At 50.1% G+C, this 25,651-nt stretch overlaps 2 protein-coding genes across 2 annotated transcripts in view; both read right to left on the bottom strand.

The window, feature by feature from the left end:
* Positions 1-12,708, bottom strand: part of LSM4 (LSM4 homolog, U6 small nuclear RNA and mRNA degradation associated) — a 28,197-nt gene extending 15,489 nt beyond the window's left edge. Inside the window, exons 1-3 of the mRNA XM_075283686.1 lie at positions 12,604-12,708; positions 9,378-9,419; positions 7,724-7,822 (exon numbers count right to left, since the gene is read on the bottom strand). Coding sequence (XP_075139787.1) covers positions 7,724-7,822; positions 9,378-9,419; positions 12,604-12,606 — 144 coding nt within the window. The 5' untranslated portion in view covers positions 12,607-12,708. The remainder of the gene's footprint in view (positions 1-7,723; positions 7,823-9,377; positions 9,420-12,603) is intronic.
* Positions 1-25,651, bottom strand: part of ANKLE1 (ankyrin repeat and LEM domain containing 1) — a 315,425-nt gene that overhangs the window by 134,720 nt on the left and 155,054 nt on the right. The window lies entirely within an intron of this gene.

Genomic DNA, 25,651 nt, shown 5'->3' with positions numbered 1-25,651 from the left:
CAGATTCACGTCCCCCCCATCTCTGCCCCCAGATTCACGTCCCCCCCATCTCTGCCCCCAGATTCACGTCCCCCCCATCTCTGCCCCCAGATTCACGTCCCCCCCATCTCTGCCCCCAGATTCACGTCCCCCCCCATCTCTGCCCCCAGATTCACGTCCCCCCCCATCTCTGCCCCCAGATTCACGTCCCCCCCCATCTCTGCCCCCAGATTCACGTCCCCCCCATCTCTGCCCCCAGATTCACGTCCCCCCCCCATCTCTGCCCCCAGATTCACGTCCCCCCCCATCTCTGCCCCCAGATTCACGTCCCCCCCCATCTCTGCCCCCAGATTCACGTCCCCCCCCATCTCTGCCCCCAGATTCACGTCCCCCCCCATCTCTGCCCCCAGATTCACGTCCCCCCCATCTCTGCCCCCAGATTCACGTCCCCCCCCATCTCTGCCCCCAGATTCACGTCCCCCCCCATCTCTGCCCCCAGATTCACGTCCCCCCCCATCTCTGCCCCCAGATTCACGTCCCCCCCCATCTCTGCCCCCAGATTCACGTCCCCCCCCATCTCTGCCCCCAGATTCACGTCCCCCCCCATCTCTGCCCCCAGATTCACGTCCCCCCCCATCTCTGCCCCCAGATTCACGTCCCCCCCCATCTCTGCCCCCAGATTCACGTCCCCCCCCATCTCTGCCCCCAGATTCACGTCCCCCCCCATCTCTGCCCCCAGATTCACGTCCCCCCCCATCTCTGCCCCCAGATTCACGTCCCCCCCCATCTCTGCCCCCAGATTCACGTCCCCCCCCATCTCTGCCCCCAGATTCACGTCCCCCCCCATCTCTGCCCCCAGATTCACGTCCCCCCCCATCTCTGCCCCCAGATTCACGTCCCCCCCCCATCTCTGCCCCCAGATTCACGTCCCCCCCCATCTCTGCCCCCAGATTCACGTCCCCCCCCATCTCTGCCCCCAGATTCACGTCCCCCCCCATCTCTGCCCCCAGATTCACGTCCCCCCCCATCTCTGCCCCCAGATTCACGTCCCCCCCCATCTCTGCCCCCAGATTCACGTCCCCCCCCCATCTCTGCCCCCAGATTCACGTCCCCCCCCATCTCTGCCCCCAGATTCACGTCCCCCCCCATCTCTGCCCCCAGATTCACGTCCCCCCCCATCTCTGCCCCCAGATTCACGTCCCCCCCCATCTCTGCCCCCAGATTCACGTCCCCCCCCATCTCTGCCCCCAGATTCACGTCCCCCCCCATCTCTGCCCCCAGATTCACGTCCCCCCCCATCTCTGCCCCCAGATTCACGTCCCCCCCCATCTCTGCCCCCAGATTCACGTCCCCCCCCATCTCTGCCCCCAGATTCACGTCCCCCCCCATCTCTGCCCCCAGATTCACGTCCCCCCCCATCTCTGCCCCCAGATTCACGTCCCCCCCCATCTCTGCCCCCAGATTCACGTCCCCCCCCATCTCTGCCCCCAGATTCACGTCCCCCCCCATCTCTGCCCCCAGATTCACGTCCCCCCCCATCTCTGCCCCCAGATTCACGTCCCCCCCCATCTCTGCCCCCAGATTCACGTCCCCCCCCATCTCTGCCCCCAGATTCACGTCCCCCCCCATCTCTGCCCCCAGATTCACGTCCCCCCCCATCTCTGCCCCCAGATTCACGTCCCCCCCCATCTCTGCCCCCAGATTCACGTCCCCCCCCATCTCTGCCCCCAGATTCACGTCCCCCCCCATCTCTGCCCCCAGATTCACGTCCCCCCCCATCTCTGCCCCCAGATTCACGTCCCCCCCCATCTCTGCCCCCAGATTCACGTCCCCCCCCATCTCTGCCCCCAGATTCACGTCCCCCCCCATCTCTGCCCCCAGATTCACGTCCCCCCCCATCTCTGCCCCCAGATTCACGTCCCCCCCCATCTCTGCCCCCAGATTCACGTCCCCCCCCATCTCTGCCCCCAGATTCACGTCCCCCCCCATCTCTGCCCCCAGATTCACGTCCCCCCCATCTCTGCCCCCAGATTCACGTCCCCCCCATCTCTGCCCCCAGATTCACGTCCCCCCCATCTCTGCCCCCAGATTCACGTCCCCCCCATCTCTGCCCCCAGATTCACGTCCCCCCCATCTCTGCCCCCAGATTCACGTCCCCCCCATCTCTGCCCCCAGATTCACGTCCCCCCCATCTCTGCCCCCAGATTCACGTCCCCCCCATCTCTGCCCCCAGATTCACGTCCCCCCCATCTCTGCCCCCAGATTCACGTCCCCCCCATCTCTGCCCCCAGATTCACGTCCCCCCCATCTCTGCCCCCAGATTCACGTCCCCCCCATCTCTGCCCCCAGATTCACGTCCCCCCCATCTCTGCCCCCAGATTCACGTCCCCCCCATCTCTGCCCCCAGATTCACGTCCCCCCCATCTCTGCCCCCAGATTCACGTCCCCCCCATCTCTGCCCCCAGATTCACGTCCCCCCCATCTCTGCCCCCAGATTCACGTCCCCCCCATCTCTGCCCCCAGATTCACGTCCCCCCCATCTCTGCCCCCAGATTCACGTCCCCCCCATCTCTGCCCCCAGATTCACGTCCCCCCCATCTCTGCCCCCAGATTCACGTCCCCCCCATCTCTGCCCCCAGATTCACGTCCCCCCCATCTCTGCCCCCAGATTCACGTCCCCCCCATCTCTGCCCCCAGATTCACGTCCCCCCCATCTCTGCCCCCAGATTCACGTCCCCCCCATCTCTGCCCCCAGATTCACGTCCCCCCCATCTCTGCCCCCAGATTCACGTCCCCCCCATCTCTGCCCCCAGATTCACGTCCCCCCCATCTCTGCCCCCAGATTCACGTCCCCCCCATCTCTGCCCCCAGATTCACGTCCCCCCCATCTCTGCCCCCAGATTCACGTCCCCCCCATCTCTGCCCCCAGATTCACGTCCCCCCCATCTCTGCCCCCAGATTCACGTCCCCCCCATCTCTGCCCCCAGATTCACGTCCCCCCCATCTCTGCCCCCAGATTCACGTCCCCCCCATCTCTGCCCCCAGATTCACGTCCCCCCCATCTCTGCCCCCAGATTCACGTCCCCCCCATCTCTGCCCCCAGATTCACGTCCCCCCCATCTCTGCCCCCAGATTCACGTCCCCCCCATCTCTGCCCCCAGATTCACGTCCCCCCCATCTCTGCCCCCAGATTCACGTCCCCCCCATCTCTGCCCCCAGATTCACGTCCCCCCCATCTCTGCCCCCAGATTCACGTCCCCCCCATCTCTGCCCCCAGATTCACGTCCCCCCCATCTCTGCCCCCAGATTCACGTCCCCCCCATCTCTGCCCCCAGATTCACGTCCCCCCCATCTCTGCCCCCAGATTCACGTCCCCCCCATCTCTGCCCCCAGATTCACGTCCCCCCCATCTCTGCCCCCAGATTCACGTCCCCCCCATCTCTGCCCCCAGATTCACGTCCCCCCCATCTCTGCCCCCAGATTCACGTCCCCCCCATCTCTGCCCCCAGATTCACGTCCCCCCCCATCTCTGCCCCCAGATTCACGTCCCCCCCATCTCTGCCCCCAGATTCACGTCCCCCCCATCTCTGCCCCAGATTCACGTCCCCCCCATCTCTGCCCCCAGATTCACGTCCCCCCCATCTCTGCCCCCAGATTCACGTCCCCCCCATCTCTGCCCCCAGATTCACGTCCCCCCCATCTCTGCCCCCAGATTCACGTCCCCCCCATCTCTGCCCCCAGATTCACGTCCCCCCCATCTCTGCCCCCAGATTCACGTCCCCCCCATCTCTGCCCCCAGATTCACGTCCCCCCCATCTCTGCCCCCAGATTCACGTCCCCCCCATCTCTGCCCCCAGATTCACGTCCCCCCCATCTCTGCCCCCAGATTCACGTCCCCCCCATCTCTGCCCCCAGATTCACGTCCCCCCCATCTCTGCCCCCAGATTCACGTCCCCCCCATCTCTGCCCCCAGATTCACGTCCCCCCCATCTCTGCCCCCAGATTCACGTCCCCCCCATCTCTGCCCCCAGATTCACGTCCCCCCCATCTCTGCCCCCAGATTCACGTCCCCCCCATCTCTGCCCCCAGATTCACGTCCCCCCCATCTCTGCCCCCAGATTCACGTCCCCCCCATCTCTGCCCCCAGATTCACGTCCCCCCCATCTCTGCCCCCAGATTCACGTCCCCCCCATCTCTGCCCCCAGATTCACGTCCCCCCCATCTCTGCCCCCAGATTCACGTCCCCCCCATCTCTGCCCCCAGATTCACGTCCCCCCCATCTCTGCCCCCAGATTCACGTCCCCCCCATCTCTGCCCCCAGATTCACGTCCCCCCCATCTCTGCCCCCAGATTCACGTCCCCCCCATCTCTGCCCCCAGATTCACGTCCCCCCCATCTCTGCCCCCAGATTCACGTCCCCCCCATCTCTGCCCCCAGATTCACGTCCCCCCCATCTCTGCCCCCAGATTCACGTCCCCCCCATCTCTGCCCCCAGATTCACGTCCCCCCCATCTCTGCCCCCAGATTCACGTCCCCCCCATCTCTGCCCCCAGATTCACGTCCCCCCCATCTCTGCCCCCAGATTCACGTCCCCCCCATCTCTGCCCCCAGATTCACGTCCCCCCCATCTCTGCCCCCAGATTCACGTCCCCCCCATCTCTGCCCCCAGATTCACGTCCCCCCCATCTCTGCCCCCAGATTCACGTCCCCCCCATCTCTGCCCCCAGATTCACGTCCCCCCCATCTCTGCCCCCAGATTCACGTCCCCCCCATCTCTGCCCCCAGATTCACGTCCCCCCCATCTCTGCCCCCAGATTCACGTCCCCCCCATCTCTGCCCCCAGATTCACGTCCCCCCCATCTCTGCCCCCAGATTCACGTCCCCCCCATCTCTGCCCCCAGATTCACGTCCCCCCCATCTCTGCCCCCAGATTCACGTCCCCCCCATCTCTGCCCCCAGATTCACGTCCCCCCCATCTCTGCCCCCAGATTCACGTCCCCCCATCTCTGCCCCCAGATTCATGTCCCCCCCATCTCTGCCCCCAGATTCATGTCCCCCCCATCTCTGCCCCCAGATTCATGTCCCCCCATCTCTGCCCCCAGATTCATGTCCCCCCATCTCTCTCCCAGATTCATGTCCCCCCATCTCTGCCCCCAGATTCATGTCCCCCCATCTCTGCCCCCAGATTCATGTCCCTCCATTTCTGCCCCCAGTTTCATGTCCCCCCCCATCTCTGCCCCCAGATTCATGTCCCTCCATTTCTGCCCCAGTGTCATGCCGTTCTCCCCCCTCCCTTCGTCTGCCCCCAGTGTCATGAGCCCCTTCATTCCACCTCAATGTTTAAAGAGGACCTTCCACCATTTTGCCCACAGGCAGTTCTATATACTGCCGGAAAGCTGACAGTGCGCTGAGTTCAGCGCACTGTCGGCTTTCCCGATGTGGGCCCAGTGTGAAGAGCTTACGGTCCGGTACCGTAGCTCTTCTATGGTCAGAAGAGCGTCTCTGACACTCAGTCAGAGACGTCCTTCTTCACAGCACAGCCAATCGCGCTGTGCTGTGAGAGCCGGGAGGAACGCCCCCTCCCTCCCTGATAATGCTCGTCTATGGACGAGTACTGCGAGCAGAGGGAGGGGGCGTTCCTCCCGGCTCTCAGAGCACAGCGCGATTGGCTGTGCTGTGAAGAAGGACGTCTCTGACTGAGTGTCAGAGACGCCCTTCTGACCATAGAAGAGCTACAGTATCGGGACCGTAAGCTCTTCACACTGGGCCCACATCGGGAAAGCCGACAGTGTGCTGAACTCAGCGCACTGTCAGCTTTCCGGCAGTATATAGAACTGCCTGTGGGCAAAATGGTGAAACGTCCGGATTCAACTTGGATCCGGCGTCCCTAGGCTTGTGCGGGCCGCACAAAACTGTTCGGGGGGCCGCATGCGGCCCGCGAGTTTGAGACCCCTGATTTAGACGTTTCTTTCACATCCTATTTTCGAACACTTGCACCTCAAAAACCATCACCTGAAGTATATCCTTTTCTTAACCACTTCATAGCCAGGTCATTCTCCCTGGTTTATAATCAGAAAGATTTTTAGATTTTTTAGAGCATACAGTTTTGTAGACCATAACATTTTTCCCTTACACTTGCATCTTTGATTTTGGGCTGCAAATATGGACAAGAATAGGCCCTGCTCCATAATTTGTGTATAGCTCCTAAAGAACTATCCAGACACTGATCAGTAAAAACTACAGACGTGTGTACGGGGCCATAGAAATGTTATTTTTTTATTTTTTTTTTCTAAATAGCACATAGTGTTTCTAAAATATTTTTAAGAAGTTTCTCTTCTATGCAAGAGAAACTTTTACTTAGGTGACAAATTGTTTTGTGCCGCAAGGGGCAGGTCTAGAACATGTAACATGGGGATACTAGTGTCTTTTTTTTTAAATATTACTTAAATGGTGGGTTCTCCGGCTGTACACACAGGGCACACTGAGAATTATATATACATGGATTAGGAAATGGAGATGAGCGAGTAGTATTCAATCAAATACCTCCCCTGCATAGTTATTGGTGTAATAGGTCGAATACCACGTGATAAACGCAGTAAAAATTCGATGCACCTCCCATCTTCACTGACACTTTTTTACACCAATATCTATGCAGGGGTGGTATTCGATTGAATACTACTCGCTCATCTCTAATTAGGAAGGCTGGGATGGTAATATACTGTCACTGACAATCTGCTCCTCGTTCCTACAGCTACACAATCTTGTTCTGCTGCTATTTCTTCAAGGATATACTTATACAGTTACATCCTGGAACAGCCTCCACCCAGATGTATGTACTAAAAGGACTGTCTTCAAGCAGTTAACATAGAAATATTCCAAACCTTACAGTTGTCCTGATTTATTCTTGATTTTTTTTTTTTTTAATGTAGATTGTGAGCCCCACATAGAGCTCACAATGTACATTTTTCCCTATCAGTATGTCTTTTTGGAATATGGGATGGAAATCCATGCAAACACGGGGAGAACATACAAACTCCTTGCAGATGGGTTTTTTTGCCCTTGGCGGGATTTGAACACCAGGACTCCAGCGCTGCAAGGCTGCAGTGCTAACCACTGAGCCACCGTGTGGCCCCAATTTATTCTTGATTTAATCTCTGTAAGTCCCTATTAAAGTGTATGATGAATTAGAGCACTTCATTGTCCACAATCTATCCTGAATGCAACTGATAAATTCATCTTTCAGCCCAAATGCTACACATATGACTCCACTGCACTGGCTGCCCATCCATCATAGAAATACAACTTAAACTTCTCACTCACAAAGTTATCCACAGTTCTGTACCTCCTTACAGCTCCCCTCTCATCTCTTTTTACCACCCACCCTTCTCTTTCCTGCCAATGATTGAAGACTAACATCCTCTGATATCCCTCCCATCTCTATTTTAAAGAATTTTCTTGTGCTACAATTTTCAGGAATGTATTACTGTACAATCTTGTTTTTAGGAGAGATTGTCACTCCTTTATTCTATATAGGTTGTAAGTTCTTGTGCACAGGACCTTGCTTGAAACGATAAAATTAGACATTACAGAGGAATAAAAGATCTAAGCATATGTCCTCTGATTTGTAAAGTTTTGTGAAAAATGTAGATGCTACATAAATTAAAAATATTACTATTACACAGTGTAGAAAAGAGTGGAGGGAAAGTTGAAGGTGATATGAATTGTCAGCAGGAACAGAACATACCCTTGACGTGCAAATGACTTCACGAAGATTAATGTTCATCCAGTTGTCACAGCTCACCAAGTGCCCATTGTAGGTTTCACCATTCTTTAATTCAACCAACTAATTTGAAGGGAAACAAATGTTTAGTACGCAATGATCTTTACAGCTCAGATTTAACAGAGACTGCCAAATTATTGCGAAGCGCAGAAAACATAACCAACCAAATGAAAGCTTCATTTCATTATAGGATTTCCTGTTTCTGCTTCATATTTTAAGATAAGAACTGGGGAGAATTTCAACCACAGTGATCAAGTATATCATCAACCATAAAGGGGATTATCTGGAAAACAATGTTTCCTTGCAAGGACTGAGAACCTTTAGGAAGCTGACCTACAATATAAATGTATAATGTCTGACACTAACACTGCAGCCCACACTATTTATACATATATATGGCTGTTTTTTTTAAGGCTATCAGAATTAAAATAGCTGGAACAATTTAAAGGGATCCTATCTTTCAAATCCTTTTTTTTCTAACTAACACATCGGAACAGCCTTAAGAAAGGCTATTCGTCTCGTACCTTTCGTTGTCTTCTCCGCACCGCTGTTCGCCTAAAATCCCGGCAGCCCCAATGCTGCGAGAGAACTCTCCAGCGCCGCCTCCATCTTCGTCTGGAACGAGGTCTTCGCCGTGTCATCTAACTTCTAGGCCTCAGGTAAAGCCAACCGCGCATGCTCGCGGCCACAAGAAAAATGGCCGCTTACATAGTGTTGTAAGCGGCCATTTTCTCGTGGCTGGCGGGCATGCACAGTCGGTTTGCCCTAGGCCTAGAATTTAGAAGACACCACCGGAAGAAGATGTAAGCGGCGCTGAAGAGTTCTCTCGCAGCATTGGGGCCGCCTGCAGTGCTGTTTGAGCACTGGGGCCCGCCCCCAGTGCTGCGAAATAACTCATTTACATACCGACAAAAAACGGGATTTTAGGCAAATGGTGGCGCAGAGAAGACAACGAAAGGTAGGAGACGAATAGTCTTTCTTAAGGCTATTCCAACGTGTTAGAAAAAAAAAAAAAAAAAAAAAAAAGGTTTGAAAGATATGATCTCTTTAAATTGATTTTGTTGAAAGGCAAACGAAAGCCAATTCTGCATATGCAGATGTATGCCTGAGAAGTGCTCACCTTGGTTTAGGATTACAATTTCCATACAACATGCATTTCTATGCAACATGCTAGAAAATCCCTTAAAAGGCAGTAACGTACAACACAACCACTAGGCAGTCACATGTGCACATACAGAATAATACTTTGCGAAACAAAAACAAAATAATATGGTCTTGGCAACAGGGTTCCTTAAGAACAGTCTATGACAGCTACAGCTGGGCAAATATGACCCCAATCAAAGTTAATTGAACATTTTACCATTAATGAACCATTCATTTAGGACTCTGATTTTTTTTTGCATGCCACACCTCCTATTCATACGCAATTGAATTTTTTACTTTTATGTCTTGTACTTCTGAAACGGGAGTACAAGGCATACTCTGAAAAATATATACTATAAGATTCTTACATTCACCTGTATTAATAATTGATGAGAAGCTGTTTTATATTCTGAGGAACACTAATATTTCTCAAAAAGTATTGAACAATACTATGCAAATCTTGATGAGAACTTACCATAGGGTGGTTTTGGGCAGTCTTTAGTAAAGATAAAGGTAGCTGAAGAAAATAAATAAAAAAAGGAAGGGTTGTTATACATATGAAGATATGAAAAAAAATACAAAGGAAATTCCTGACCACTTGCTATAAAGGGTACCCAAGTTTTCATGAAAAGTTAAGATATGTGCGGGTCTTGATGGGCAGTCTTCATACATGGTCTAACAACAGTTATTCTGCTGCTAATATCCCCATTATGACTTCAGCACATTTTACATTTGGCTCTGAGACAGGTACCTAGGAAATTAGCTGACACCTAGTGTCAGGAACTTTAGGGTCTGTTCACACAGAGTTTTTTTGCAGGGGGATTTTGTCGCGGAATCCACCTCAAAACCTGCCTGCAAAAAAGTCTCCCATTCATTTGAATGGGATTCGCTCGCTTTTTTTTCCCGCTAGCGGGAAAAAGAAGCGACATGCCCCTTCTTCGCGTGGATTCCGCAGCTGAGACAGCCGCGGCACGAGACTCACTTCCAATTAGGCCCATTCTTTCGGGAGTGGGATGCCGTGACAGGATGCCGGTGCCTTGCATCAGCATCCCGAGTTCAAAAGGCGGAAAAGGTTTCCGCTGTGTGAACATACCCTTAGAGAGTTTTTTCAGTCAGAAAAAAGCCACATCTGTAATTAAAATACTGCAAGTGCTAAATTATTCTATTTTGGTCCAGAATCACATGCTCTATGAAATGAGGCTAAGTTATGTTGAAATGAAAAGAAATGTTAGGGTTAGTTTGCATGTAAATAACGTGCGGCTTATTTTGGTACCGGAAAAAAACGCTTCCTAATTAGGAAACGTTTTTTTGACCTTCGTACGCTTTTAGCGTTTTTTTTGTAAAAGCGGACAGAAAAACCCGACGTAGGTTTTTTCTGTCCGCTTGAAAAGTCGGACATCTTTACATGCGGACAGTGAAGGAAGGGCACGGAGTGCAAAAGAACGCACCCGATCGCATTTAAATAAATGACAAGTGTCACGGACACAGCTAGTGTCCGCTCCTAATGTCCTTGCCAGATTTTGAGCGGACACTAGGAGCGGACACTACGTGTCGGACACAGACGGTAGTGTGAACGCCCCCTAAACTGTGAAGAACCGCCCTCCCGACTGTACTCATCCATGGGGAGGGGGGCGTTCTTCACAGCTCAGAATCATCGCTGGGCGGTAAGGAATACCCCCTCTGACACTACAGAGCTACACACAGTACTGTCAGGGGAGCGTTCCTCACAGCCCAGCTAGACTGTCAGGAATGCCCTTATGACAGTGGGCAGAGATCGGTAACAGGACCTATATCTCCAGCCTGGGGAGACATAACGGAAAGCAAAGAGAGTGCTGAATTCAGCGCACTGTCTGCTTTCTAGCGGTACATAAAACCTCATGTGCCCGAGGACACAAAAGCTCCTCTTTAACCTTTGTGCAGGATTGATATGCTGGCTTCTGGGGAGGTCTTTTTAGGAAGCCCTACATTTTATAATTTGGCTCTCATTAATGATGACCTACTTGTTTTTTTCTTAAAAAAAAAACTCTTCTTGAACTCTTTTAACCCTGGTAGCACAGACACTGGTTGGGTGACTGGCACATATTTTTCCCAATTCTGTACATGTGGCATACATAACAATCCAGCTGCATTGTACATCAGAAGTAAAATTCATGTACATGCTACACAAGATAACCCTGCAGCGTAAACTGACTGGTGGTTAGGGTTACCATATCTATCTCTAGCATATTCAGTTTACATTTCAGGGTTCCACTCTTTGCACTGCAATATACCCGCAATGATAACACAATATTCGGCATTTGTTGCTGTGGGAAAAATCAAGTGAATTCACTGCACATTTCCCACAACAAAATTGGCAGTGGGCCTGTCATACAATTGTTCTGAGCGTGAGCAGGCATGGCACATGCCCTTTTATCTTGGCGCTACATAATTATTTTTAACAGAATTATTAACACTACATACATTTTCTTTGCTCAGTATGATACAATACTGCCGCCTCACAATCAATGGCATTTTTACATCCCTACAAGATTACAAGGTATACAGCAGTGTTTCTAAATTTTTTCAAGTGAAGTACCCCCTAATGAGAAAAAGTCTTAACCAATTACCCCAAAAGTAGCGATCACGTATAAATTACTTACAACAGTTATGTAATGGCCCCAACAGTGCCATCACATGTAACATAAAGGCCCCCCACACCCAGTGATGTCTATATTACATGCTGCACTGCACACAGACCCACCTCCTGTCCAGGAATACCACTTGCTCCCAGGGTGCCTGTAAGGGTGCGGTCACATATGTATAGCCCAGCTACCAGTTTCCCTCCATCATGGTACATACAAGCTGGAGGGAAATGGATTTCAGTACAGATTCCATTGTTTTCCAGATCAGTGGCTTAGCCAGAAGGAAAAACGCTACCTGCAGAGTTTTCCAACACCAATACTCCCTACTGTAAGAAGGGCGTTCCTCATAGCTTAATGTCATCCCTGGGCAGTAGTAAGGAACGACCCCTCGACTGTACTCAGCCATGGCTGTCAAAGGGGGCATTCCTTACGCCCAGCTGTGGTCTGCCCTTCTGACAGTGGGGAGATATTGGTGTTGAAATTAGTGGCACCGATACCTCCAGCCCCGGGGCATATATTAGGAAAGCCGGTCTATAAAACCGCATATTCATGAGGAAGTTCTCTTTAATGTAACTTTTGCATTTTTACATCAGTTGTAACAACTAAAGGAGAAAAAAAAAAAAAAGATACTGAAGCAACTGATGCAATGTGAATGTAATGGCTTCTTACATCAGTCATGATGCAGCGCTCACTGAGTTTCTAAAGTAAGGATGGACATATGTGGATGTCCGCCCTGATCTAGGGGACCTGCATGCAGCGCAGCATGTAACAAAGGCAAGGGATTCTTAGCTGTGGCACATACACTCTGCGGGACCTCTACCACAGACTGACAACCAATGGCACTGAGGATGACTGATGTATTGTGTAGCATCTGTCTATTCATCCAGGAGACTGAAGAAAGCTACACTTGTGTGGAGATACCTATAACACTGCTATGGTGTACAACTAAAGCCCGTGCTTAGCTGAGATATGTCTCACTATAACCCGACTCTAACACAGAAACACGCACGGACTGACGGATATAGCCCAAAGCCTTGGAACACGTTTTAATCTCCCTGACAGCAAACAACACGGCCTCACCATTTTCCCTACGTCCCACGTTTCCCGGGCTAACTTCCGCTCTGTTGCTCGGACGACTGCTATACTACAGTATACCGGCAGCTGCCTGACGTCATACGGCTAGCGCCAATGAGGAAGCACGTCCCGCACAATGAACGTGAGCCTCCCAGTATTCTGTCACTAGCGATTATGAGAACCTACACTGGCGGCCATTTTTCCGGAGTCAGATTGCATAAGAAGCTATCACAAAGATGGCCGCTTTACCGAGGGCATGCTGAATTTTGAAAAATATAAGGATGATAAAATAGCCTGTTATGTGTTAGTGAGCTATTTCCTATAGAGACTTTCTGTAACAGACTGGTGCAGTAGTAGGGAAGAATCCAGTCAGTTTATTCAGGAGCATATTCCCATCCTTACAAAGTATCTCTCCTCACCCACTTATGAATTCAGTTAGTTGAGCTTTCCCAAAAGGACATCTATGCCATTTGGTCATGCCTGTTGTATACCTCCCAACTTTCAAAAGACAGGGACAGGATATGCAGTACAGGTAAATATTAGCTCCACCTATCTCTACGTCAGCTCCGCCCATTCCCATCCATTTCTCTGTACCTCCACACAGTAAAATGCTCCTGCAGTCACCCTAAGGGTAAGTTCACACGGAGTAACGTGCCGCGTGATGTGGCACATATACGGCGTGTGAGACTTTGAGGGCCGTATACGCTCCCATTGATTTCAGTGGGAGCCGGGATCATATATGCGGCGTTATTTTGCGGCCGCAATATAACGCGGCGTATACGCTCCTAACTCCCATTGAAATGAATGGGAGCATTTTGAGTGCGTCATCTGCCGGCAAGTGCGCTCCACTTTCCACTTTCCTGCCTTAGTGAACTTACACTAAGGGTATGTTCACATGGCAGAAAATGGTTTCCGCTGTGTAAACTGATGCAGTGCAATGCATCGTCATTCCACTCCTGATTAGGTCTGAATGAGTGAGCCTAAACAGGAACATGTCTTGAGCCGCAAACGCGGGACATACTAAAAAGAATGAAGAAAAAGAATAAAGAAAAAGAATGAATATTACCAACGGGGAAAGATGTAAAATAACGATTTCATGAGCTTTCTATGTTTAATAGAGCAGGAATGAACAGCTTATATCTGTAGTCTATAATTGAATGAGTGTAGATGTATAATACTTTCCCTGTGCTAGATAGACCTGGAATAAACAGAATATATCTATAGTGTATAATGAAATGAACACTTATTCCATAGAAACAGATATTTTTCCTGTGCTAGATAGAACAGAAATGAATAAGATATATCTGTAGTCTATAGTGGAATGAACACATATTCCATAAAAACAGATGTACAATACTTTTCCTGTGCTAGATAGACCAGGAATGAACAGGATATATCTCTAGTTTATAGTGGAATGAACACATATTTCATAGAAAGAGATGTATAATACTTTTCCTGTGCTAGATAGACTTGGAATGAACAGGATATATCTGTAGTCTACAGTGGAATGAGCGTATATTCCATAGAAACAAATGTATAATACCACCACTGATTAATGTTCAGTTGCAACAGTTTAGTGTCCCCCTCCAGCTGCACCCAATGTAATATCCCCCTCCAGACATATCCTGTTCATTCCTGATCTATCTAGCACAGGAAAAGTATTATACATCTGTTTCTATGGAACATGTGTTCATTCCACTATAGACTACAGATATAACCTGGTCATTCCAGGTCTTTTAAACTTATAAAACTTATGAAATCTTTATTATAAATCTGTCCCGATTGGTAATAATGTTCATTCTTTTTCTTCATTGTTTTTAGTATGTCCTCGCAAATGCCGCTGCTCAGATAGGTCATGTCGCTTGTTTTTTTTCTGCTAATAGCCAGAGAAAAAAAAACAAAAACGAGCGGCTCCCATTGAAGTCAATGGGTGCCTTTTTTGCAGGCGGATTTTGAGGAAATCCTTCTAATGACACTGGGGCAGATGAAGGGGGGGGGGGGACGGCATGACACTGGGGCAGATGAAAGGGGGGAGAATGGCATGACACTGGGGCAGATGAAGGGGGGGAGAATGGCATGACACTGGGGCAGATGAATGGGGGGGGGAATGCCATAGCACTGGGGCAGATGAAGGGGGGAACAGCATGACACTGGGGCAGATGAAGGGGGGGAGAATGGCATGACACTGGGGCAGATGAATGGGGGAGAATGGCATGACACTGGGGCAGATGAAGGGGGGGGAGAATGCCATAGCACTGGGGCAGATGAAGGGGGGGAACAGCATGACACTGGGGCAGATGAAGGGGGGGAGAATGGCATGACACTGGGGCAGATGAATGGGGGGGAACGGTATGACACTGGGGCAGATGAAGGGGGGGGACGGCATGACACTGGGGCAGATGAAGGGGAGGGGAGAACGGCATGACACTGGGGCAGATGAAGGGAAGAGAACAGCATGACACTGGGTCGTATCATATGAAGGGGGGAGAATGGCATGACACTGGGGCAGATGAAGGGGGGGAGAATGGCATGACACTGGGGCAGATAAAGGGGGGAGGAGAACGGCATGACACTGGGGCAGAGACGGGGGGACATGAAACTGGGGCAGAGATGGGGGAACATGAAACTGGGGAACGAGATGTAGGGGGGGGACATGAAACTGGGGGCAGATGAAGGGTGTATATGAAACTGGGGGAGAGATGGAGGGGGGACATATCATTTACGGGTGACTGTAGGAGGATTATACTGTGTGGGAGCACATGAAAAATGAGAAGCGGAGTCAACATAAAAATGGGCGGAGCTGAATTTGCTGCGGTGCGCACAGCACGCCACATATTTTGTCCCTCTTTCTGATCTTCAAAAGTTGGGAGGTATGCCTATGTTTAAATTATGTTTGATTTGTAGCAATGAGAATACATAATGCATATCAGGTATTTTCATTCCAAATCATAATTGCAGCAAAATTACAGTTATGAAGTAGCCACCAAAATTATTTTTTGGTTTGGGGTCACCGCAACATGAGGAACTGTATTGCGGGGTCAAGGTTGAGAACCACTACTCTACGTGAACATACCCTAACGGCGTGTTCACACAGAGGAATTTGTTGTGCATTTGGGGGCGGATTTCATCCCCGAATCTGGAGTAGATTCCTCCCAGAATCCGCCATCCTGCTCGATCTTTCCGCAGATTCCGCCTGTGGGGTCTGTGGCTCGAGACTCTCTCCTGATTAGGCCCGTTCATCCAGGCCTAATTAGGTACAGGATGCCGCGACGGAATGCTGATGCTCTGCATTGGCATCCCGTTGCAGCTAGACCACAGTGAAAATGTCCGCAGACAAAAAAGGAAGAGAATTCCTCTACATTACATCACTACATTATAATGTTCCCCTCCAATTGTCCCCACAGTATAAAGTCCCTCTCCTGGAGCCCATTGAAATGAATGGGAGCATTTTGAGTGAGTCATGGAGGTTTAAACTAGGGGAAATTAGAGGGGGAATTTAGACTATGGGGCACCTGAAGGGTGACATTAAACTAGAGACAGGTGGAAGGGGATATTAATGTCCACCTCCTCCTGCCCCCAGTTTAATGCCCCCCCCCCCCCCCGATACCACCACTGATTAATGTTCTCCAGTTGCGACAGTTTAGTGTCCCCCTCCAGCTGCACCCAATGTAATATCCCCCTCCATCTGCCCACCCAGTTTAATGTCTCCTCCTCCATCACCCCAAAGTTTAACATGAAAAAACACTGATACTCACCTCTCCTCACTCCCCTGGTGCTCTTTCAGCAGTCTCTGAACCCAGAGGCTTCAGGGAGCTTTATTTGCAATGTGAGTGACATCATTACATCATGCCTACAGCTCCCGAGGCCGGAATGCACATGGGCACAGTGGTGAAGCAAGCATCACCGTATTCAATTGAATCTTGGATAGATAGGAATTATATAGTAATGGAATGAAAACTTGTATTTTGAAATCAATTGTCCATTTCCTAACCCTTCTGGCCAGGTTCAGAATAGCCCAGGTTCACACTAAACTTTGTCTGAGTCGTCAACCTGGGAGAATCTTTCAGAAGATGATTCACAGCAAAAGGAAGAGTGGCCTTTATAAAAAGGCACAATTAAAGAGGACCTTTCACTACCTCCAAAAAGTCCAGTTCTTTACATCATTTAATAGGTGCTGCTCCACTGTTTCTGGCACATATGGTTTTTTTTCTCTAGCCCCCACTTTTTCTGAGTATGGTAATCAGTGCTGTTACTTTTGGTGTGTGATATGCTATTTAGTCTCTGTACTGTCAGGAAGGAGGCATCAGGCAGGAGCAGACAAGGGGGTGTGCGCTCTGACACTGGCTGCCTCTGACTGGAGCTCTGAATCACACCCAGGGGTGAACCTGCATGTTTCGCCGCCCGAGGCGGACTAAAGAAAGCTGCCCCCCCGGAAGGAGGGGCGGGGCGGAACGAAGGGGGCGTGGCGGAGCTGCGCTAGCAGGCAGAGAGCACTCTGCCTGATTGTGAGGGGAGGCCGCTGGAGCAGCGCTGCTCCAGCGGCCTCCCCAATCCACCGCTCAGTGACACTAAGCCAGTCTGGCTTAGGAGGAAAAATGCCGCCCTCCCCGGGGCCCTGGCATAGCGCCGCCTGAAGCGGTCGCTTCAGGTCGCCCCATGGGAGGTGCAGCGCTGATCACACCCCCTGCCTGACACCACTCTTTGACATTACGGAGTTACTGATATTACTGATCCTCCCCTTCTTTCTTCGGTGTCACCTCTGACGCCTGCGCAGTTGGCTCTGCCAGTGAGATACTAGTATAGCTGACTGCACATGGGCGCAATTGCGGCGTCGGAACTATGGCCGCGGGCATGCGCAGTCGGCTCTACTAGTGTCTCACTGGCAGAGCCAACTGCGCAGGTGTCAGAGGTGACACCGAAGAAAGATGAAGAAAGAAGGGGAGGATCCAGCAGAAGATAGAGGCGTCGCTGGAGCCTGTTTTCGAGCAGCAGTGGGGACGCCCCATCGCATTTCCAGCGTTGGGCCCGCCCCCATCGCTGCGAGAGAACTAATTTGCATACCGGTAAAAACCGGTATTTCTAATGAACGGCGTGGCGGAGATCACATCTAAAGGTAAGAGACAAATAGCCTTTCTAAAGGCTATTCTGACATCTTATGTACAAAAAAAAGGGTTTTAATGGTAGAATCCCTTTAAGGTTAAATTGCCTTATTGGCACTTTGCGATAATCTAGTGGATTTTGTTTGCAGTTTGGAAACTCAGTCTCTAAAAGGTTCGCCATCATTGCCATAGACCCTGAAGATATCTGCTTCCTGTAATTGCACTCCAATCCATACTGTTTGTATCTGTAATTATGACTGTTTGAGGTGACAGGTACACCTCTGCTTAGATTTTTTGGGTTTAGCCGCTAGAGGAAAGATGTCACTTATTGAGCAATATTTCTTTTTGTAAAAATTTAGAATCCTCATGAGGACATTTTTTTTTTTCTCTTCTGAAAGAAAGGATATTTAAAAGTTGAAATTCAACAGAACCCCCAGCAAGATTATCTGGGTGGAGGGTTGTAGATGAGATTTACCATGCCACCGGTCTACAAAAAAATATTTTTTGTAATCATCGCAGGTAACTTTGTACTTTTCTGAATCAACTTTTTGTTTCTCATTTAAAAAATGTATATAGTTTTTCTGTAGCATGTATAGTTTCCACACAACAGCATCATTAGTATAAGATGTAGGAAATATACCGTACTGGCGACATTAAGAAAACAGTAATCTACATATCAGAAAAAAATGTTTGACCTTACTAGAGATGAGCGAACACTAAAATGTTCGAGGTTCGAAATTCGATTCGAACAGCCGCTCACTGTTCGAGTGTTCGAATGGGTTTCGAACCCCATTATAGTCTATGGGGAACATAAACTCGTTAAGGGGGAAACCCAAATTCGTGTCTGGAGGGTCACCAAGTCCACTATGACACCCCAGGAAATGATACCAACACCCTGGAATGACACTGGGACAGCAGGGGAAGCATGTCTGGGGGCATAAAAGTCACTTTATTTCATGGAAATCCCTGTCAGTTTGCGATTTTCGCAAGCTAACTTTTCCCCATAGAAATGCATTGGCCAGTGCTGATTGGCCAGAGTACGGAACTCGACCAATCAGCGCTGGCTCTGCTGGAGGAGGCGGAGTCTAAGATAGCTCCACACCAGTCTCCATTCAGGTCCGACCTTAGACTCCGCCTCCTCCGGCAGAGCCAGCGCTGATTGGCCGAAGGCTGGCCAATGCATTCCTATGCGAATGCAGACTTAGCAGTGCTGAGTCAGTTTTGCTCAACTACACATCTGATGCACACTCGGCACTGCTACATCAGATGTAGCAATCTGATGTAGCAGAGCCGAGGGTGCACTAGAACCCCTGTGCAAACTCAGTTCACGCTAATAGAATGCATTGGCCAGCGCTGATTGGCCAATGCATTCTATTAGCCCGATGAAGTAGAGCTGAATGTGTGTGCTAAGCACACACATTCAGCACTGCTTCATCAAGCCAATACAATGCATTAGCCAGTGCTGATTGGCCAGAGTACGGAACTCGACCAATCAGCGCTGGCTCTGCTGGAGGAGGCGGAGTCTAAGATAGCTCCACACCAGTCTCCATTCAGGTCCGACCTTAGACTCCGCCTCCTCCGGCAGAGCCAGCGCTGATTGGCCGAAGGCTGGCCAATGCATTCCTATGCGAATGCAGACTTAGCAGTGCTGAGTCAGTTTTGCTCAACTACACATCTGATGCACACTCGGCACTGCTACATCAGATGTAGCAATCTGATGTAGCAGAGCCGAGGGTGCACTAGAACCCCTGTGCAAACTCAGTTCACGCTAATAGAATGCATTGGCCAGCGCTGATTGGCCAATGCATTCTATTAGCCCGATGAAGTAGAGCTGAATGTGTGTGCTAAGCACACACATTCAGCACTGCTTCATCAAGCCAATACAATGCATTAGCCAGTGCTGATTGGCCAGAGTACGGAATTCGGCCAATCAGCGCTGGCCAATGCATTCTATTAGCCCGATGAAGTAGAGCTGAATGTGTGTGCTAAGCACACACATTCAGCACTGCTTCATCAAGCCAATACAATGCATTAGCCAGTGCTGATTGGCCAGAGTACGGAATTCGGCCAATCAGCGCTGGCTCTGCCGGAGGAGGCGGAGTCTAAGGTCGGACCTGAATGGAGACTGGTGTGGAGCGATCTTAGACTCCGCCTCCTCCAGCAGAGCCAGCGCTGATTGGTCGAGTTCCGTACTCTGGCCAATCAGCGCTGGCCAATGCATTCTATTAGCCCGATGAAGTAGAGCTGAATGTGTGTGCTTAGCACACACATTCAGCTCTACTTCATCAGGCTAATAGAATACATTGGCCAATCAGCGCTGGCCAATGCATTCTATTAGCTTGATGAAGCAGAGTGTGCACAAGGGTTCAAGCGCACCCTCGGCTCTGATGTAGCAGAGCTGAGGGTGCACAAGGGTTCAAGTGCACCCTCGGCTCTCCTACATCAGAGCCGAGGGTGCGCTTGAACCCTTGTGCAGCCTCGGCTCTGCTACATCAGAGCCGAGGGTGCGCTTGAACCCTTGTGCACACTCTGCTTCATCAAGCTAATAGAATGCATTGGCCAGCACTGATTGGCCAGAGTACGGAATTCGGCCAATCAGCGCTGGCCAATGCATCCCTATGGGAAAAAGTTTATCTCACAAAAATCACAATTACACACCCGATAGAGCCCCAAAAAGTTATTTTTAATAACATTCCCCCCTAAATAAAGGTTATCCCTAGCTATCCCTGCCTGTACAGCTATCCCTGTCTCATAGTCACAAAGTTCACATTCTCATATGACCCGGATTTGAAATCCACTATTCGTCTAAAATGGAGGTCACCTGATTTCGGCAGCCAATGACTTTTTCCAATTTTTTTCAATGCCCCCAGTGTCGTAGTTCCTGTCCCACCTCCCCTGCGCTGTTATTGGTGCAAAAAAGGCGCCAGGGAAGGTGGGAGGGGAATCGAATTTTGGCGCACTTTACCACGTGGTGTTCGATTCGATTCGAACATGGCGAACACCCTGATATCCGATCGAACATGTGTTCGATAGAACACTGTTCGCTCATCTCTAGACCTTACAAAACAGTTTTTATTGAACCAAAATAATTTCACATGCAAATTAGAAACCAAAATAGGAACAGAAATTAAAAGTGCTTGACATTAGACTGTTGTCGATAGATTTTTCAGGGTTGTCCCTATATAATATATATAATATAACATAATAACAAAAATGCTTCCATCTCAGAAACTTTATGTGATAGAGCAAAATTAAGCATATTTTTGGAATCAGCACATCGAACTCCATAAAACAGACATATTACCTTTGCTGATGATCTTTTTGTGTTGATCAGTGCAACCTAAATCTTTTAAACAGGGTTAAGATATATTCTATCTGCTAAATTAATTTCTCCTGGAAGCTGGCAATCAGGAGAAAGTCGTTGGTTGAAGGTATTATCAGGATATAAAAATATGAAAGATGAACCCAAAATTCGACTCAGGAGGGTCACCAAGTCCACTATGACACCTCAGGAAATGATGCCAACACCTCTGGAATGCAAATGGGACTGCAGGGGAAGCATGTCTGGGGGCATCTAACAAGCCCAAGTCACAGTTTTACCCCACCATCACAGCCTATCAACTACACACTTTCCACACTTAAAAAAACCTCTATGAAAGTGGGAAAATACCTGGAAACCTTCTTTCCTCCCCAATTGGATGGACAGAAACCCAAATTGTACGCTACAGAAACATTACCAAGCACCCCTTTAAATCATGTTGCCCATGACAACCACAGATGGAATAGGCAATGGGAAATTCAACAGTACCCACCCTTAACTGTCATTGTGGATGTGTGTGTGTGTGATGTGGTAAGACCTTCAAAAATTCACTTTTCTGGCCCTTAACGTGAGCCCTTCCAAATTGAGTTAGAGGCCCATAAGCTGAGCTACCAGCAGAAATTAAGGCCCTTTAGGTGACTTCAGCCTTTTACCAGCAGAGTTTTAGGCCCTTTAACTTAGTTCAGCCTTGCAGCAGCAGAGTTTTTTGCTCTTTGGGTGAGTTGAGCCTTGCACCAGCAGAGTGTTAGCCCCTTTAAAATTGTTAGCCCCTAAAACAGTGGTTCCAATACCATCACTTTCATTGTGTGGGATTGATGCAGTGCATTGGACTGAGGACCCAGACATTGACCTTGATTTTGATTGGGAAATTGATAACATTTTGGCATCAAGTCCTGGGGGTAACTTTTATTTAGAGGGCTGCAAAGGTGGAGAATTGGCTGCAACCACTACTACCGGTAATGGGCCTCTAATATCGGACTCTACATTACCTCTACAGGGTTCTGATCAGGTGTTGATAGTCCAAACAACATGCTCCAGTACTTTAGATGTAGATCAGAAACCACTTTCCCTTCCGACACCAGATTTAACCAAGCTTCATCATCCTGCTGAGATGGAGCCACTAAAGGAAACCTTGCCCCCCAAGGCATGTTTTGGAGCTGTGACTGAGCCAAATCTAAACACAGAGTCCTTTGGAACTGAACAAAATTCATCATCAGTGTTTTTGACCCTTAGGGTGAGTTGAACCTTGCACTAGCACATGTCCCGTAACATCAGGCGGGCCCTAAGTTCTGCGCTTTGCACAAAGTTCCACTTGATCACCGACGCGTGGACAAGTGCATGCGGCCAGGGACGCTACATCTCAATCACGGCATAATGGCTGAATGTAGTTGAGGCTGGGACCGGGTCGTAAACTGTGGTGGCCTGCCTCATCTCCCCGCCCAATATTCCTGGCAGGAGTGCTGAAACACCACCCTCCTCCTCCTCTGCCACCATTAAATCGACCCCAGCTACAAGCTGGAAACGCTGCAACATTGGCGTGGGGAGACGTCAGCAGGCCGTGCAGAAGCTCATCAGCTTGGGGGACAGACAGCACCCTGCCTCTGAGGTGAGGGATGCCATCCTTGATGATATGGCAATGTGGTTTTCGCCGCTGCACCTGCCCAGGTATTTTTTCGTGTGTGATAATGACCGGAACCTGGTAGCGGCTCTGGAGCTTGCCAGCCTCCAACACGGTCCATGCCTGGCCCACGTTTTCAACTCATTGGTGCAACGGTCTTTAAAAACGTACCCCAATGTTCTTGAGCTAAGGGGGAAAGCGCAGCAGCTAAAAAGGTGGCTAGAGGCAGCAAGGCCAAAGATTTTCCGTGTACTAGCCACTCGCGCAAAACTCGCCCATGTTAGCAGACTTATGTGAGATCTTGCGTGTCTTTGAGGAGTCCACCAAGAGGGTCAGCTGTGACGACGCATTAGTGAGTGTAACAATCCCGCTCCTGTGTGTGATGCAAGAATCCCTCATTGCCATCAGGGATAACGCATTGTACGCTGAGGAGTCGGACATAGGAGCAGAACCATCCCAGCAGGATAGTCTGTGCACACTCCTGTCTGCTTCACAGCATATATTGATAGAGGAGGATGACGAAGTGGCAGATGATCTCATTGTCACACAGGAGGCTAGCAGCACCCCCTGGCCTAATTACCCCCACTGAGGGGCCTAGTGTCACAAGTATAGGCGCATGTTGGGGGAGTACCTGTCCAACCCCAGCCCTGTCCTCTCCGATCCCTCTGCGCCCTGCACTTATTGAGTCTACAAGTTGGATTTGTGGCTGGAACTTGCACTATATGCCTTGGAGATCCTGCCCTGCCGCCAGCGTGCTATCGGAAAGGGTCTTCAGCGCAGCCAGTGGCATCATCACGGATAAGCACAGCCGGCTTTCAGCTGACAGTGCTGACCGACTGACTTTCATCAAAATGAACAGCCAATGGATAGACCCATCATTTACATGTCCACGAGTGTTAAGCACCCCGACATGAAGTTTCATGTGTGTGCTCACCATCTACAATTCCTCCTCCTCCTCATACTCCTCCACCATGAGTGATGCACAATTCTGCTCCTACTAGGCTCAATCCACCCTGATTCCCCCCAGCTCTGCTTGTTAGATGCTCATTAGAAGTCATGCAAAGTAACACACTGGCACACATGGCTGACTTAATGTTGGGTTGCTTTTCAAGACACAAAGGCATAGTTCACATCATGGAGAGGAAACAATACTGGATTTTTGCAATCCTCGACCCCCGGTATAAGTAAAAAATCTCGTCCTTTGTTCTGGTAGGGGAGAGGAAAAAAATCGCAAAAATGATATATAGATATGGAGGCAAGCTAAGCAGGAAAAAAAGGTGGCTAGAGACAGAGGCATGTCCAGAGGCACAGGACAACTGCTTCACAGAAGTCAGGCCTGAGGCAGCAAGGCCCAAGATGTTGCCTCTTCTAGCCACCCAAGAGAAACTCCCCCATCGAGGCCACGTTCCTCGATGGTGTGGAGATTTTTCAATGTATATGCGGAGGACAAATTTAGTGCAGTTTGCACACTTTGCAAGTCTAAACTGAGTAGGAGCTCTGAAAAGAGCAACCTTACCACCTCTAGCATGCGCCATCATTTGGAAGGCAAGCCGTGGCCTCAGTGGGAGAGAGCAAATGCAGGACAATCGTTGGCCGGCGTTGCCAACATTGACTCTTTCACAGTTTCCAGTGCTGGAGATGCAGTCCAGACCACCAGCCTGGACGCCTCAATATCTGCCTCTGACACTTTGTGGAGTCCACCCTCATATGCTCCTTTTCCTGCCTCTGCTCCTCTCGCCTGCACCATCATGCGCATCTTCCCAGCTACTCCCCATCTCCCAGGCGTTTCATTGCTGGCAGAAGTACATCGCAACCCCCCCACATGCCCAAGCCTTCAACGGCCTCATATGAAAACTGCTGGCCCTGGAGATGTTGGCATTCCTGCTAGTGGAGACTCATGCCTTCCATGACCTGATGGCAGCTGCAGCACCTCGCTATGATGCCCCTAGCTGTCACTACCTCTGTTGGTGTGCCGTCCCTGCCTTGCGCCAGCACGTGTCTCCTAACATTAGTCGGGCTCTGAGTTCCGCGCTTTGCTGTAAGGTCCACTTGAGCACGGACGCATGGACAAGCACCTGCGGTCAGGGACACTGCTTCTCTGTAATGACAGAACGGGTGAATGTAGTTGAGGATGGGCCCGGGGTGCAAACTGGGGTGGCCTATCTCCTCTCCCAGCCCAAAATTCCTGGCAGGGCCTCTCTGAAAGTCTACTCCTCTGCTGCAACCTCAACCACACCTGCGACCTGTAAGTGCTTCAGCACTGGGGTGTGGAGACATCCGCAGGCCATGCTGAAGCTCATCAGCTTGGCCGACAGAAAACACACTTCCCCCAAGGTTAGGGATGCCATCCTTGATGCGACGGCAATGTGGTTTTCCCCGCTGCACCTGGACCCAGGCATGTTTGTGTATGCGATAATGGCCGGAACCTGGTAGCAGATCTGGAGCTTGTCAGACTCAAACATGGTCCACACATGGCCCAAGTTTTTAACTTGTTGGTGCAAAGGTTCTTCGAAACCTGCACCATTGTGCCTGATATACTGGTAGAAGTGCGGCCATTTTCGTAAGTGAAAAGTAGCCTCTGCTAGGCTGAAAACCTTCAAAGCACACTCCTGTCATCTTCGCACCATTGGCTGACGGAGGAAGACGAGGGGAAAGAAGTTGCATTTGATGTCACTGTCCCACACGAGGCTTGAGGGGGAAGTTCAGTGCATCCCATTGCTTCAGCACAGATGGTGTGAAGGGGAGTGGAAAATGGAGGAAATGGAGAGTGACCCTAACAGTTGGGGGCAGCGAAGTCATGCCAAGTAACACACTGGCACACATGGCCGACTTCATGTTGGGCTGCTTTTCAAGAGACAAAGGCATAGTTCACATCATGGAGAGCAAACAATACTGGATTTTTGCAATCCTCGACCCCCGGTATAAGAAAAAAAATCTCGTCTTTCGTTCTGGTAGGGGAGAGGAAAAATCGCATAAATGATTGCCACAAGCAACTGGTGCAGAATATGATAGAAATGT

Source organism: Leptodactylus fuscus, chromosome 1 (genome assembly GCF_031893055.1).
Source record: "Leptodactylus fuscus isolate aLepFus1 chromosome 1, aLepFus1.hap2, whole genome shotgun sequence".
NCBI classification, from domain to species: Eukaryota; Metazoa; Chordata; class Amphibia; order Anura; family Leptodactylidae; genus Leptodactylus; species Leptodactylus fuscus.
Note: the sequence above shows the minus strand (reverse complement) of the source record. Positions and strands in the feature narration are given on the sequence as shown.